Source organism: Diaporthe citri, assembly GCF_014595645.1.
Source record: "Diaporthe citri strain NFHF-8-4 chromosome Unknown scaffold_10, whole genome shotgun sequence".
Taxonomy (NCBI): Eukaryota; Fungi; Ascomycota; class Sordariomycetes; order Diaporthales; family Diaporthaceae; genus Diaporthe; species Diaporthe citri.
The window spans coordinates 477,828-494,067 of NW_025064855.1; the positions used below are offsets into that span (position 1 = coordinate 477,828).

The window sequence follows — 16,240 nt, forward strand, 5'->3', positions numbered from 1 at the left end:
CAGCGCTCACATGCAAATGCCGTAGTTAAAGAGTGTCGACACAAGACATTCCTCTCACGTCAACAACCCCGTAAGCAAAGCCCCTTGAAATCCTGACAGGCACAAAATGTGCATCTCAACAACATTTCCGAAACCAACTTGACCTCACTCAAATCACAATCGTGTACCGCCAAGCCTGATAAACCTGCATAGAATCCGTCCTCCTGACATCGGCCGGATCCCACGGACACGCAACATCCACCTCGCCCGTCCCGAGCGCCGCCGCCCGGAGGTCCGACGCCTTGTCACCGCCGCCATTCTCCGACAGAACCGTCACATGCACCACCTGCTCGAACGCCATCGTGTATGGGCAGCCGCCCCACCGCCCGCAGGACAGCGCGCGGTCAGCGGCAGGACACTCGTTCCGACGGCGCCTTGCCGCCCAGGACGCCGACGTCCCCCGGGGCTGTTCGGCGCCCGCCACGGTGATCTGCGCCCAGAGCCCGCAGCCTGGCCCGCCCAGCGGGTCGGGGAGCAGGGGCACGATGGTGGCGAGGTAGCTGATCTGGAGGTCGTAGGTGTTTTGGGTGGCTGCTGCTGTGGAGGACAGGGCGACGGCGGTGAGGAGGGTGGAAAGGGCTGGTGGCATTTTGGACGCCGTTTGAATTTGGCTTCGATGGATGGGGTGGTTTGTATGGCAAGTGACTTTGAGATGACGAGTCTCTGGTTTGAAAAGAGAACTGCTGGTCTGGTTCCCGGACCAGTTTTCTCAGTGGACACCAGCCTCGAATTGTATTCCCATGTATCTCTGCAGATGTGTATTCGGTGGATGAATAACGATACGCTCGCGAGGGACCGTGTCTCTTATTACTGATGTGAGACCTATGAGACTAAACACGGCAAATGGTAGTACTGGCATCAGAGACAAGCTTCAGTTCACATCAGCCTTTGATGCTTCTTGGTAGGACAAGGCTAACTGTGCACTTCAGTATTTACACAAGACTTGCTGCTAGACCTGCACGAGCAGTTAGAGAGGGTCGTGGGAAACATCCATGATTTGGTGAGCAAAACAGAAGGTGAGCTGTTCTAGTGAATATCTTAAAGCTGAATGAGGAGTTGATTTTGCATGTCTGAGAGATCAAATTCGAGACATAATATCGTCACTTCTGAATGAACATTGATAACACTTCAGCATGATAACAAGCTTTATAAAATGGGGATATAAGAGTTAAGAACCAGGGTTTCATTAAAGAGACGGAGACACCTCTATGTACCTTCCGGTAATCTAGAAGCTCCAATATCTACCGTACCCTACGCCTTACCAAGGATGAATCAAGACCGGAAGATAAAGCACCAAAGCAGAGCGCAACACCGCCAGGATCCAACAGACTAGAATATTAATCAACTTACCGAGCAGGCGCAAGACCCCCGCCGTGGCACATCGAGTTCCCCTCGCAGGAAACACAATACCACCGCGTCTCATCCTCAGCCTTGAAGCTACACCAAGATGGGATAGCCGCACCACAATCCCGCCAGGCGCACCGCACGACACCGTACTGGCCCTCGCCCCGGAAGAGCCTCCAGGTCACCGCCCAGAGCGAGCGGGCAGCCCACTCGTCCAGGCAAAGGATCCAGTCCTCTACAATGTGCATGTCCACCCCGCAGCACGACAGCCCGAGCAGCTCAAGCAGCTCCCGCCGGTGCCTCCCCATCCTCGCCTCCTGCACCGCCCGCAGCCGCGGCGTCTCCCGCGGGGCGAGGTCCCGCCTCAGCCGGCCCAGCTCCCCCGCCGCCTCGCGGATGCGCCGCCCGACGAGCGGGTTGTCGCTGTGCGCGGCGGCGACGGCGTTGATAGCTGTCAGGTGGAGACAGGCGCCGCAGAGGAGATGCCCGCAGGGCAGGCGGTGCATCTCGGCGCGGGGCTCGAGGAGCTCCGGGTCGCCGCCGCACCTGTGGCACTCGGCCAGCTCTCCCTCCTCTCCGTCCTCCCCGTCGGCGTGGTAGTCGAAGCGGTCGGCATCCCCGCAACGGGACATGTCGCAGGCGGCGAAGTCGGGAAGGCAGCGGCGCAGGAACGGCGGGGGCGGCAGGGGGCTGTCCCCCGGGTTGGCCGCGCTCAGGCTGCGGTCGTAGGTGAGCGGCTCGCTGGGGATGGGGTCCGGGAGCTTGAAGTCGGACTGGCGCAGGCGGATGAGGTAGTTGCCCGGTCTCTCGAAGCGGCGCCGGAAGATGCTGCCCTGGCTGGCGGCGAGGTCTACGGGGGAGAGGTGCCTGTTGTAGGCGTGGGTGGGACCTGCTGGCCAGGGGCCTGCTGGGAGGGTTGTATGCACAGGGGAGGAGTCTGGCTCGCTCCGTAGAGACATGGTCGCTGTGATGTTCCGCCCTGCCATTTTCGTCAGCTGCTCGGGGTGATGTGAACTGTACCTTTGGTTTTGTGTCCAGAGTGAGTAGCTTCGATGTTGTTTGTCAGGCAGTGGCAGGCCGTATAGTGATGCAGAAAGTTCAGCAACCAACATCAATTTGTTGGGAGAGCACTTGAATAAATATTCATTCAATCACAATGCCTTGTGTCCCTTTGTTCATATCATCACAGGAGAAAGCATTATGCACCTTGTTTGATGCCGAGAGTGTTAGATGCTTGTTCCTTATTCTTCGAGTCATTGAAGGTCCTCTGCGGCACGGGTGAAATCAATTGTTTCGAGTGGTCAATGTCAAACCTTGCCCTACTTTACGCATTGTCTCGGTCTTTAGTGACAGGAAGGCTAAGGTTCCGCTCGATCGCCGGTCCATCTCGCCGCATGCAATAGCTCCTATGGAAAGGGTCACCCGGCAATGGTCGCTGAATTCTCAAAAGACACTCATTGATCTATTAGAGTCTATTTTGTGCATCGCTGCCCAGGGCTAATGTGGGCCTTGGTATGACTTTTCCTCCAGAAATGCGCCGTGGTAAGCAGCAGAGACGTTTTGTCTCAAGATCCTCCACTATGATTAGCGGGTCATCGCATCTAATCACAGTTTCCCGCCGTAGTAAACTCCCCAACGGAAGTCAGGTTATCTATCCGTCCCAGCAGGAACTCGAGCTGCCTGTAAGCAGCGCCGGGCACGTACTGCGGGATCTCGTGGCCCGCCAGCTCAACAGTGACGAACGTCAAGCCACGCTCCGTGTGCGCCTTGCCGTACCACCCGCTGCCGCCGACGTAGCCCACCGGCACGGTAGGGATGTGATTCTGCGTCAGGGTCTCGATGAGGACCGGCTCGACGGTCGGGTTGTAGGGAACGTAGAACTTGTCCGAGAACGGCGACTCCTCGAAGCCCTGGGTGCCCTGCCAGGTCATGTTGTTGATGACGGCGAGGGTGCCGTTGGACGTGATCAGGAAGTCCATCTCGCCGTTGGCGATGACCACGTTGGCCGTGCGCTCGATGACGGAGGGAAGCACGTTGAAAGCCGATGGCTCGGAGCTCTCGAGCCCGAATATGGCGGGGTGGCACATCCTGAAGTCGGCGTGTGGCCGGGGAATGTTGAGAGCGTCTTGCACGTCGCTCCGGTTGAAGTAGTTGTTGGGGCCCCAGCCGAGCGTGGGGAAGCCGAGCGGGTTGGACGGGAAGGGGCAGGAGGACCTGACGTGGTAAGGGTCGAAGCACGGGTTTACGTAGATCGCGGCGCGGGCGATGTCCTTCCACAGCGAGCAGTTCTGGTCCACGACGGCGGTTACGTTGATGGAATCAGGGAAGGCGAATGGTCCCTTCGGAGGGAATGTCAGCGCCTCCTCCATGAAGTCTGTGAATCCGCAGTTCTGGGCACGCTCGTTGACGTCCTTTGTAAATGTGTCGTTGAGGTTGAAGTAGCTGCTGTACTTGTTCAGGTACTGCACTGAGGGTACGTGCTCCATGACGGGAAGAGGTCCGATGGCTGGGTCGTTGATCTGGATCCCCTTGACGTTATAGTATTCGTCGTCCGCCTGCTCCAGGAAGTGGTTTGCAATGTAGGGCACGAACATGCCCGCGTATGACTCGCCTGCCAAGTAGACATCGTACCCGTGCATGTCGAAGGTGTCGATGAAGTTCTTCCAGAATCCGGCGAATTGAGCTGCAACATCGTGCTCGTCCTTGATAGCGAAAGAAGCTCCAGGGGCTGTAGACGATAGTCCGGTACCTGCACGACTGAGTGTTAGCTGTCGACCTCTTGGACAAGAACCACTGTACGAGGCAGATTTGAACTGCGACGAATTGCTGGACAAGTATCAAAAACTGCAGCTGTAAGTAGTTTTGCGCCATGGAGGAAACCAGAAGACGCATATGACAGATTCTGTACCAAGAAAGAATAGCTGCATTGATTTGGAATTTGCTTACCAATGGGCTGGTCAATCCAAACCATGTTGGTCAGGTTGGTCCAAGAGAAAGGGTTTGGCTGAGGGGAGTAGGTTCCCGGTTGCCACAAGAAAGGGCCGTTCTCCTGCAGCAGGCCACCCATAGAACTGCATCCTGGGCCGCCGTTGAGCCAGACAGTGATCTCATTGCTGGCAGCCGGGTTCTTGGAGGGGAAGAACCAGAAGAAGAGCTCGTTCTCGCTGGAGCTACCGGTCGAGTTGGGCGCAGCGATCGGCAGCCTTCCTGCGTACGACTCGCCAAGGTCAAAGTCCACTTCAGGAACGCCGGTGCCGTTTACCTTGAATTCTGATGCGGAGGGGCGAGTTAGTCAGGCAGTCTTGTTGGGCAGGACACCAGAGAATGATTGCTTACTGTGGCTCTTGGAGGTGAGGAAGGGCTCGTCACGGCTGGGTGACTTCTTGTCCAGGCGTCCGTTTGCCTTTGCAGAAGATCCACAGGCCACAGAATCCTGTGCACGAGGGGTGATCACAGCAGAGAAAACCACTGCTGCCGCACCAAGTGCCGTCAAAAGGAGCTTCTGGAAGTGCATAATGAATGGATTGTCCCAAGATGCAGCCGAAGGAAAGGTTTGAAGGCAACTTGGATAGGGCAACTACAAAGCTTGGAGACGAAGGTGGAGGATCGAAGGCAGGAATGTAAAGAGGATGTTGAGAAGTTGGAGGGATGGGGTCGAAGGACCACAGGTGAACGAGTTAAAGGGTAATGGTGAGGGTCAAGCAGTACAGTCCAAGCTGGTTGGTATGGAACTTGTGACTGGGGTGGCCCTAAGATAATTTCAATGTCGTTTTCCTTTTGCAAACAGGCCTCAGTACAAACGGATTATAGCCAAGGGGGGCGTCATTGCCAAGATGCTTGAGCCTTCTAAGGGGTCTTGCTTTGCAGATTTGCCAGAATGTATGTCTGCTTCTAACGTGGGGACATGCTGTTTGTTAAATACCTTTGCTCCAAGGTCAAGCTCCGCTTGTTACTGCTGCAGCAGAAGGCGCTGCCATCTCACCACCATGCACTCATTTTTTGCATCTTAGAAATTAACAGCAGTTGACAAAGGATAATTGACATTTGGTACTACATGCCTACTGTGCTGTCTCTATGAGTATCAAGACTCATACATGCAGTACCAGACCAAGAAATGTGCTCTAGACGGCAAACCTATGACTCCTTTGGCACCATGCTCATCATGGACCAAGGCCTCTCAAGTGCCGGGCTTCCCGGGAGGACTTGAATATTTGGGCGCCCGTTGTCCTCCTCCGACCTGATCACTCCTTGCTCTTCTTGCCCTTCTTGCCGTGTGCTGCTTCGTATTCGGGGTGCTTGCTCTTCAGGTGGCGGGCGATGTAGTTGTATCGGGGCGTAGTGTAGTCGCAGTCATCCACGGGGCATTCGTGGACCTTAGCCTCACAGCCCGTGGCCCTCTTCCACTCCTCCGCGTGCTTGATCTCAAAGTGGGCCTGCTTGGCATTCCACGCGCCCTGGAACCCGCAGCCCTTAAGCTTGCACTTGTAGAACTTCGGGGGCCACGTGGTGTTGTCGTCGTCGTCCATGATCGCGGAGTAGAGGTCGTTGTTGAGGGGGTCAATCTTGCCCCGTGGTCCCTTCTGGGGGCTCTTGCCCTTCTCCGTGGCCGAGCCCTGGGCCTGGTGGGCGTCGTATCCCTCGTCGTATCGCCCCTCGTATCCCTTGTGTCCACTGGCGAATTCCATGGCGTGGAGAGCTGCGGAAGAGACATCCATCTCGTCGCCGCCTTCGGAATCGGCAGCATCATTGTCCTCGACCTCATCTTCCAATCCTGCCGAGGAAGCGGTAGGGGTGTCATTGGCCATGTCCTCATCTCTCTGGTCTGATCGGCACGGGGAAGAGAAAAGAGGGTAGTTTTCCATGTCCTTATAGGAAAGGTCATTGTCCTCCATATCCTCGTCAAAGAGGGTGTTGTCGGCCATGTCTTCATCTCCCTTGTCTGATCCTGCCACGGAAGAGAAGAGAGGGTCGTTGCCCATGCTCTCTTGAATAGGGGTGGCGTATGCCATGCCCTCGACAGTAAGGGTATAGTCCGCCATGTTCTCATCTCCCTCATCCGATCTGGCAGGGGTGGAGAAATGAAAGCCATTGTCCATGTCAACCTCGTCCTCAGTGGTGATAGGATCTCCAGTCTCGGCTTCATCCTGATCGTTCTCATCATTGGTGTCGGAGTCCATCTCTTGGTCGCTCTCGAAGGTCACCGAGTCGGTGCCCGGGGAACAGAGGCGGACAGCCATGGCACTGGTTCCAGTGCTGGCCTCCTCATCGCCTCCAGCATCGAAAGGGTCATTCTCGTCATCCTCACTCTCAAAAGTGAAAGCGTGGGCGCCATTGTCGGATTCGTTGTCTGAGCCAGTATCGGAGTGGTCATCGATGATGAGCTTGATTTGGTTGAAGACATCCGCAGAGAAGTCGGCAACGTTGTCGGCGATGACAAAAGCACCAACGTTGCTGAAGGCATCCTGTCTATTCTAATGGTCAGAGGCATTGGGGACGTTAGGGCTGGAATAATGGAGCTTACAGGATAGATTCGACGAGGCCGCGAAACCGGATGGAGAGCCTGTCTGGGTTCGCGATGCACCAGCGTCGCTCCAGGGACACCAAGTAGACAGCCACGAGCTCGGCCACAGTATGTAGGACCTCGTCCTGCTGGTCCTCGGTCAAGTATTTGCTGTATTTTGCTAGTATTAGGGGCCTGTAAAATAGCACTGATTTGGATCGTCAGGCAGGAACTCACCCCCAGGTATCCTGCAGCTTGCCCTCAAGAATCTCGCAAAAGCCCTTCTGGGCTTCCTCTAGAATGTATCTATTGGTATCGCTGTCAGCGGCTATTCAGGCGTAGGTATGCAAACGCCGCAGGATCCGTGAATGCCATTGCGTCACTGTATCGAGGGCGCCAAACGCGACGCGCAATGATACAAAGGATACAAAGTATACAAAGGAAACCCTCGTGCCTGGTGTGTTTTGGCATCGTTGATCGCTGTCTCTATTTGGGAAGAAGTAGTGCGAGGCAGGCATCTGAGGAGATCATGAGACTGCTGTACTTACTCCGACATGACGACAGTGGTGTGGTATTCGTTGTGGTCTTCCTGTCGGCCGGTGTTGCTGTTGTATCGAAGGTTGCCGTGGTGTTTCGCAAACAACAATCCAGGTCGGTACCAAAGAATGGTTTGTAATGATGGTCGCCGACTGTGTTTCGAGGTGCGACATTTTACAATTTGTAGGGCCCAGCTATGGGAGCGTGTGTATTCACAGTGGCGCCAGCCGCGAGTCCCACGTCGGCAGGCTACAAGATGCTTCACTTTTGACGGAACCAAGACCCCAGGGACTAAGAAATTCCGCACCCGTCCAACATAGAGTGCATTGGAGTTCATATGTGAATGATTACCACTTATAAGGTTGGTATTAGATATGTGGCCTAGTCAGTGGACCCCGCTCCCGGGCATTTGTTCGCTCTACCGTACCATATCTCGACCACACTGAGATGTGATCTTTAGTGGTCAGTCCCTGATCGTAGCATAGAATGTTCAGATATTCCCACTTTTCAGAGTGCTTGAGGCAAGCTCAACAATTTATGGTTTGCCTTCCTGAGTACATATCTTCCCAAGCACGATCCAGTCTCTAAAGTTTGCAGATCTGAGTCTAGAATGGTTCTCACGCAAACACCTTTGACCTGGGATATAAAGCCCGAAATATTCGACCACCTCCCATGGCAACCACTGCGGCGGGTATAGCTGTGAAGGCAATCGCCTGGTCCATGGCACCAGTCATATCGTCCATCCAATTGAAGACGTGTCGAGGGGGCTGTCGATTCACAGCCTCACATACTGCAAGGTCAACAAAACTTCAAGTAGTGTAAGGATTCGACCGTAACCCCGGTGGGTGGTCCTCCTGGGAGTGACTAAACAGCTCCGCCCATTTGTTACGATTGAGGTCTCTGTATCGTGAGCAAAAAGCTGGCAGGGTCATGTCTACTACGTGAGCACCAGGCAGTTGTGCTTTTCGGCTTGCTTCTGGAACTTGAATTTTCACGGAGACAAGGCTCATATAGCCTTCGCCGTTGAGGCTCTTTGTGAAAGCCAGCAGGGTGTCATCATTAAGCTCAATGCTTGGTTTCAATGATGCGAACATGGAGGCCAAGCTTGATGGAAGCGCAGGCGTTGCAACATAGTCGATTAGCTCATTGACCGGTCTGCATGGTAGCCGAAACAGACTTCCCCGAACGGGTTCGACTACCGAAGAGGTGTCCCCAAAGGGCGTCACATAGTTGGAAAGTATGTGCTGAAACATACGCGGCCGGTCGAGCCTGTCATTTGACAGACGAGGGCCCACTGACGCAAAGAATAGTAAAAGTCGCCGAAACTTGAGGCCTGGTTCTGATTCAGACGCTGATGTGATGAGATGCTCAGGGCCTCTGGTACGGTAGAGATTGTGCATGATGGCTACCACAAATGGCCTCACAGTTTCAGATATCCGACCGCTGTACGGTCTAGCTGGTTGTGGTTGTTGACCTAGAATCATCGGAACTAATGGGTTGCTTAAATCCAGGTAATGAGAGAGTGCCTCGGCAGTGGTGCAGGCATGACCAAAGGGCCTGTGTAGGGTCTCGAACTCTGAATGGAAAGTAGTGGAGATCGTAGGCGGCCCAATGTGGCAAGAACGTGATCTGTCCGCTCTCTGCCTCGTCCTCCTCGCGCTCCACCTCCCGCATATAGCTGAAGATATCCTTGGCAACGTTCCGGAGATGACGATGTGGCGGGTGACTGTCTAGATAGGCAAAGGCTAGCAGCCGCGACCCGCTCACTTGGACCACTGCCGGCTTTGGCTGTGCCATCTCGAAGCCATCGTCTAGGCTGTTTCGAACAAAGTCTTGAACAGTTTGATGCAGAAATTCCACGTGCAAATTCAGCCAGGTAGAGGAACCTGCCGCCGATTCTATACTGGTCGAATTTGAGTCACCTCCCGATGCCTCAGCAAGTTGCTTGTCTGCGCCAGCGTCCACTATATTGATCAACCCGCCAGATCTGCTAGCCAGCCAACTGATCACATCTTGAGATTCGGTTGGGATATTTTTGGACGGCGGAGTACCCACGCAAACTCTTGTAATAGTGTAGAGCTGTAGGACAGTAAGCGCGACGCGACTGGCCAGCATGGTCTTGAAGATGATCACTGTCTCGGGTCGATACGTTCCACGAACTCTCTTCAAAGTCAACTTGTACATTTTGTCGAGTTCCTCGGGATATTTCTGAAGGATCTTCTGCAGCGAATCGGTCGAAGTTCCATCCACGGCTTCCTGACTGAGGTCGTCCACCACTACCCTCACCCAGATAAAGACGCCCTTGGCTCTTGACGCAATGTCTGCGGACAGTTTCCAAATGGCACTTTGCCTCTCATTGAATACCTCGAGCATTTCCTTGCTTGTGAAAAGGCGAGATTCCGTGTACTGCTGAATATCCTCGGCCGTATAGTTGTGGATGGCGAATGAAGGTACGCGAAGCTCGTCTCCAAGCCTTTTCTGGAATATTGGCCACGGCCGGCTTGCCAGGCATATCTTCAACACTGGTGCATCCGGCTTGTCCCTGACACTCCTGTAAGTTCTGATCAAACTATCGAATATATCCAGAAGAGTATTGTTGTCGTCCTGTTTCTGATTTTCATCCAGAGCATCGATGAAGAGAGTGATGCGATCTCTGCGACCAGATACAGCTGGTGGTATGTGGGGTATATGTAAGATGGCCTGGGATAGGCTTTGAATGTCCCAACTTTGGTTAAGTCTCTTGAGATTCAGGAATATCGGGCTGATCAGCTCGAAGCTCCGAGGATATTGCTGCAGGATCTGGTAGAGAAGCTCCATCAACATTCCGCGGAGGCTTTTTTGAACTAGTGACTTCCCACGAAGATGGAAAAAGTAGGCCATTGGATAGTGTTTGGATTTCGACCGCTGCAGCGACATGGTTCGACTGTCTTCCAAAGCGAATCGCATCAATGTAGACTTTCCCGAACCTGGCTTTCCAGTTATCCAGAAGATCGCGTCGTACTTTCCTCCATCATCGGATAGCCACCGAGTGAAAGGCACCTGGTTAGAAAAGAGCCACTCGAAAGAGTCTTTATTCTTGTGGCGGACTGGATAGACATCTTGCACACGGAACCTCGCCACGGAGTCGTTCAAACTGTTTAGACATTCTATAACGTTGGTAAGTCTGACGAAAGTGTGTTACGATATGCTAGGTAATCTAACCTTCGTAGATTTCACGTCCAGTGGAGGCTTGGGTTTATTTGTAAGAGTCAGCATCCGACTGACTCAGGCATCGATCGCAGGTGTTTGGAATCCTTGGTTGGACTTACACGTTGGCGTCTCAACAACGTGCACCCATTCCCTGATCTTCCGGCTCACTTTCACAAAGCCATCATCTCGTAAACTTGAATACGTCGTCATGTTGCGGTGATCCTTGGATATGCTGCCCCATGCCTCACGGGCATGGCCAATCTTGGCTGAATCCGGTCTCACAATCTGCATACCAAGCATACCGAAGCGAACCTGTTTTTCCTCAGCAAAGGAAGCAATGCGCAGATTTCTGTATGTGTCGAGTGTCTGGTAGAATTCCGTCGATATTCGGTCGAGAGTCTCGGAGTTCGTCTCGAGTGCCGTTAGGAGCTTGGTGTTGGCACTTTGGGAAGCTAAAGCCTTGCTGAGCAGATAGACCATGCGACCATAACTTGCTGCACTTGATCCCCTGTGTGGAGTCCACAGAAATATTATTCCACTTATCTCGGATACCATATCTCTCTCGTATTGCTGGGCCGAGTGCGCGGCCTGATTCAAGGCCTGACGAAGCTTAATAAGGGCTCTACCAAGGCTAGAATGGCAGAGCAATGCAACTAACCTCTTTCACGACAAGCCCTCCGAGACTGTGCGCAATGATAATAGTGGGTACCTAAGGGATTTATATCAAATTTAAGGCCCGTAGACTATTTGATATTGACTGAAGGTTCAAATGATTCAATGTGGGTTTGTTCAGCTTGGTCGCCTTACCTGGCTGCCCTGGCTGCCCCGGAGATCACAGAGTTCGTTGAAGAGATTTCTCCCATGTTGGTGGACTTAAAAACTTGTCAACCCAAGGATCCAGATGATCTGGTAACGACTGGACTTTCGGAGAGGGCAGCCGTACCGTATTCAACCCAGCAGATGACATAAATCTTTCCACATCTGCGTCGTAACCGAAGCTATACACTTTCACATTCTCGACAGCTGATGGAAGCATGTCATGCGGCCACAAGATATATTTAGAGCGTCTATCCTTGTAATTGGACGGCACATCCGCAGAAGGAGAACTTTTAGGGGGCCTTTTGACTTCCAGGAAGCCACTTCTTGGGCTCTTTGCCTTTGCCGCCCATGTTTTCCATGGCTCACCGAAGAGCCCATGTACTAAGATGACTCTGACATGATATTCAGCCATTCTGCTTTGCATCTGGTGGAATTAGCTCTGGAAACGAACTTACTTAGCTACAGGACTTTGCCCTGGCGGAGGAGAATAGACCTCATCCATCCCTATGCCGAAGTCCACAGCATCGAGAGCGTTTTCTGCCGATCTGTTCTCAAGATGTATCGAAGTCTCTCTGTTCGGCATTTTTTGATGGTAGCTATTGCCTCTATGTGGACAACCGTATAGGCGGAAAGAATTTTGGAGTCCGGTCATTCAGGACTGGAACAGCTTGCTTAATGTGAAACCTGCCTTGCAAAGCATATAAGTTCTTGTCTCATTCCAGATTTCCCAGTATAAATGTATTTCTTTACCCCATAAGGCATTACAAGGTTGTTGCTCCACTTGAGTGTATTCATTGATCAACGAGAAGCAGTGGATTAGAGGAAAACTATGAAATTGTCCCCAGCCCGAATACCCGCATCCACAGAGCTAAACGCATGTTACACAAACCTTTTCCCAGTATAGTTGGTGTCTTGAGACATGTGAAAACATGTGAAACTCATCACTGTGGTATCAAAGGAATATTCTGGATACCAAGAAATGTGAAATGGGCAACAAAGAAATCAAGTCTACCTTAGCTTGGTTCCCTCTTTCCAGGAATTTAGTACTAGTAATTCATTCTAAAGGCAAGAAGCGATAGGGATTAAGGTCCTGTCTTTGTAGCACAGGAGCCATATATAATTAAGCAAATTACCACCTAGTCTTAATGTCAACTCAAGGCTCATCACATGCCCCCTTGATAAACTTGCTGGGTATAAATCACATCAGATAATGTCAAACCAAAGCGCTACAAATATGATCTACAGTTCATGACTAGGTATTTAAATAGAAAGGCAAAGCGTTAGGCGTTTTAATTCTTTCTCTATCTGAGAGACTTTTACACTTGACTCGCTTTTCTGTTTCCATGGCACCCGCTGTTCGAAAGGCCCTGAGAGTGCAATGATAACTTTAACAAGATTGTGTAATTTCTTAGCTCATATCCACCTGGGCACATATCCGCGATGAAGAATTAGCCACGGAGGCCCAAATTTCAATTCTTACACTAATCTCTCTTACGAATGGCGGGGTGGCTGAAGTTCTGCTATGGCAGAATCAGTAAGAAGGCTGGCCGGCCGGGTTTCTATGACGGGCCGAAATAGGAATGCTATGGTGCAGTGGAGTACTTAATTGAGACATGGCTTACTACCTAGATATGATTATGGGCCGCTATTTCAGTCGATTCCCGAGATCAGAACAGATCAGTCCATTGGCTTGTGTCTAAATCTATCTTCTTTTGATGTCACTACCGTCCAATGGTAAGCGGATAAACCAACTACTCCTATTTCTTGTCACCTTTATCCTTTTTCTTCCCGAGTGAAAATATGTCCTTAATTGGTGTGTTCTTCTTATCCTTCTTCTTCTTCTTGACCGGTGTCTCATCCGGTTCCTGCTGCGGTTGGGACGGAACTCTGACGTCGGGGGGTACAGCAGCCCCAGACGGCGTGCTGAATGACGATGGCCCCGCCTGTGTTTGATACGAAGGCCCGGGCACGTGGAAGGGATCATGCTGCGAATGCTGGATAGTACCCGCCATCTGGCCAGGCACCTGTGGTCGGGCCGTGTGCGGATGCGTTTGAGTGGAAGTCGCGGCGCCTTGTTGTTGGGTCCCCGAGCTAATGGGAGCTTGGCGTGGGTCGCGGCGTAGTTGCATCTCCTGAGCTGCTTGTCCACGAGGAGGCCGTTGGCTTTGATATTGCTGTTGCTGCTGCTGACTCGGAACCGGACCAGATGCTCCAGAGGCTTGTGGTAGGGGAGGAGGCCGCGGCATTGTGGCGGTAGTTGCTGGTGGCTGGCCGTGATGTCCAGTTATAGCAACATCTCGGCCGCGCGATTTTGACCGGCCAGTTCGGGCCTGGACATCACTCGAGCTCGCTTGCTGATCGACGGCAGCTCGGCGTCCTCGCAATGGCAGGTTGTCGTGAGCCTGGGCCTGGCCAGCTCTAGGAACCGACTGGTCCCTGACTGAGGCCGCACGTCCCTCGTCAGGTCTCCTCGAACCGGAGCGCTGATCCCTCGTGGGAGTGGTGTCTTGTCTCCCCGAGTCTTGGCTAGGACGAGATGCTGCGCGTTTGGTGCTGGGTTCTCTTGGTTTAGACCCGCCACGGCTGGCTTCTCGTCCTCCTCTCCGAGTCTCTGAGCTTTCTGATTGAGACCTAGAGGCACCAGGGGTACCGGTGGGAGTCTTGCCGCAGCGGCAGTCGCACGTGCAGCCTGCGCAGCACGGTCTGCCGGTGCCACGTGGTGCAGGAAGTTGAATGGACGCGGCCGGGGAAATTCGTCGAGATGCAGGGGAGCATGATGCTTGGCTGAGGTGAAGAGATAAAGCTAGCAGATTGGCGCTCAGCTTCCTCATTGATTTGCTTTGCGACGAGAAACCTCTGTCGACTCCACCATACGGCCCATACACGTGCAAAGTCAGGAAGCCAGCGTCGGCTTGCGCCGGATCGCCTGTCGCATCCAATCGTTTCAGCGTCTTGAGATGCGCATCCGAGAACTTCCCTTCGAGGGCATAGTCTTCGTATAGTGCATCCCACTCTCCTATGAGGAGATATATCTCCTCCCGATCCTGAGCGACAAGAAGGCAACTGCGAAGGATCTATGTCAGCGAGAGTAACTTAGCCGCAGCAAGGACGGCTAGATAAATAGATGGAAATGACATGAGTTGTACAGAATGAGCCACGTGGTCAGAAACTGCCGCCGCACAACCGGGTTACATGGGTTGGGTGCCGCCATTTGTGAAGAAGAGTCGGCCATGTAACATCGAAGGCATTCGCTCCGCAGAATCATGGAAGGCTTGGTTCGAATACTTACCGGGACTTTTCTCGAGATTTTCCTGCGGCTGGTTTCGCCTTCAGCATTCCCCTCCTTGGTGTAAGAGGACCCTTGCCCTTGCCGCCATGTTGTACAGATTCATTTCGAAGCCGCAGGTTGAGCCAGGCCAAGATTTCAGCTGCTTCCTGCCACTCAATTTTCAGTCGGTTTCTCCTCCGTAGACGCTTTTTGGCCTCTACTATTGCGAGGATCTCCGTCGTACCTGCATCTATGCAGTACAAAGACCCGTCCGTCTCACTGGTCATCACGCGTGCGTAGGAATGATTGTCAGCCAGGACCTCAAGGTTGTCTTTTCTTGTTGAGGCCATCAAGCCCTCCATGTGTCCCGTTTGAATCCTGTCATCTTTCCTCCTACGTTCTCGAATGTGGAATCTGTCTCGAGCCATTGTCCAGTCTGCAACTGTTTTCCAATCGTGAGTTGGCGCTGCACCGCCGCCCTTGGTCGGAGTTTGATTGGTAGCATAAGCAGCCGCTGGTGTCTTCTGGACCATCCATCTTCGTGTGAGTGCAGAGGCAAATGAGATGAGAGCTTGGTTCACGATCTGCTCGTCGGCGGCATCGTTGTCCGGAGGCTCCATATTGAAGTTGATACCCGGCTTGAACTTCTTCAGTGGAGTCTCTGTAACAGAGTCCTGGAACGAATCCGCCCCATCCTGAGGAGTACCCAGGTATGCATCCAGAAGTACTTGATTCTGCAGTAACTTTGCCCCAGCGAACATTCCAAGGTTGTCAACATCTAAGGCTGGATCGTTGCTGGGAACCTGTGAAATATAGTTGTCGAAATCCTGCCAGTTTCCCAGAAATACCTCGGCAGCTTCCGCGTATTTGGCCTCAACCAATTCACGGAGTGGAAGATCTTCGTTTTCGTGTCGCTTAACGAGAGCGCGGAGATGCAGGAAATGTTCAAGGTTGAGACCAGATCCTTTGGCGTCCTCATCCCCGGCCTTCCACCGTCTCAAACCACAAAGACGGATATGATGGGAACCTTTGTTCAATCTTCAAAACTCAATCAGCAATGCTTTTACAAGCATATCAAGCGTTTCGTCGGTTCAGCTATTGATAGATATGTGCAAATGTCTTGGACCCGCTTACTCTGGCTCCAGCTGAGTACCAGCCGGACTTCTGACGCTTCCTATCCATTGCTGGACAAGGTCGCTCCAGTCTGATGAAGTCTCTGGATTCCGGTCGACAAATCTCCGAACTGCGGGGTTGCACTTATTGGTTTCAAAGGCAGTCGCAGACTGCGACGCAGATGCGGCAGACATTATTGCAGCCCACAAGTCAACATCAAGCAAGACAAAATTACCGGAAAGATTCCAAGAGGTGGATGGGTGGAGAAGCCTGCTCACAGGCTTGCAGCCTCCCTAAATAGGGAGCACAGTTGCTGTGAAATTCGAGAGTATTTCCATATACGCCTCGGTCCAAAAATAAGATATATGAACCAGGCCATCTGCATGCCGGCCAGCTGGCCAGACTGCCTGGCCAACAGCCAGCTTCGTGAG

General features: G+C 52.8%; 5 protein-coding genes across 5 annotated transcripts; all 5 read right to left on the reverse strand.

Moving 5' to 3' along the window:
* Window positions 1–148: 148 nt before the first annotated feature.
* Window positions 149–628, reverse strand: INS49_003363 (uncharacterized protein; the record flags this gene model as incomplete). The annotated part of the gene is made up of 1 exon (XM_043164157.1): window positions 149–628. One exon carries the CDS (start codon window positions 626–628, stop codon window positions 149–151), a length of 480 nt encoding a protein of 159 aa, XP_043018922.1.
* A 757-nt stretch (window positions 629–1,385) lies between these two features.
* On the reverse strand, window positions 1,386–2,369 carry INS49_003364 (uncharacterized protein; the record flags this gene model as incomplete). The annotated part of the gene is made up of 1 exon (XM_043164158.1): window positions 1,386–2,369. One exon carries the CDS (start codon window positions 2,367–2,369, stop codon window positions 1,386–1,388), a length of 984 nt encoding a protein of 327 aa, XP_043018923.1.
* Window positions 2,370–2,984: 615 nt separating this feature from the next.
* INS49_003365 (uncharacterized protein) lies at window positions 2,985–4,897 on the reverse strand (the record flags this gene model as incomplete). Its single annotated transcript, XM_043164159.1, has 3 exons — window positions 2,985–4,132; window positions 4,330–4,653; window positions 4,720–4,897. 3 exons carry the CDS (start codon window positions 4,895–4,897, stop codon window positions 2,985–2,987), a joined length of 1,650 nt encoding a protein of 549 aa, XP_043018924.1.
* A 727-nt stretch (window positions 4,898–5,624) lies between these two features.
* INS49_003366 (uncharacterized protein) lies at window positions 5,625–11,089 on the reverse strand (the record flags this gene model as incomplete). Its single annotated transcript, XM_043164160.1, has 8 exons — window positions 5,625–6,849; window positions 6,905–7,054; window positions 7,121–7,189; window positions 7,432–7,488; window positions 7,848–7,862; window positions 8,970–10,566; window positions 10,622–10,648; window positions 10,729–11,089. 8 exons carry the CDS (start codon window positions 11,087–11,089, stop codon window positions 5,625–5,627), a joined length of 3,501 nt encoding a protein of 1,166 aa, XP_043018925.1.
* Window positions 11,090–13,185: 2,096 nt separating this feature from the next.
* INS49_003367 (uncharacterized protein) lies at window positions 13,186–16,003 on the reverse strand (the record flags this gene model as incomplete). The annotated part of the gene is made up of 5 exons (XM_043164161.1): window positions 13,186–13,371; window positions 13,434–13,695; window positions 14,312–14,491; window positions 14,718–15,734; window positions 15,831–16,003. 5 exons carry the CDS (start codon window positions 16,001–16,003, stop codon window positions 13,186–13,188), a joined length of 1,818 nt encoding a protein of 605 aa, XP_043018926.1.
* Between the last annotated feature and the right edge of the window lie 237 nt (window positions 16,004–16,240).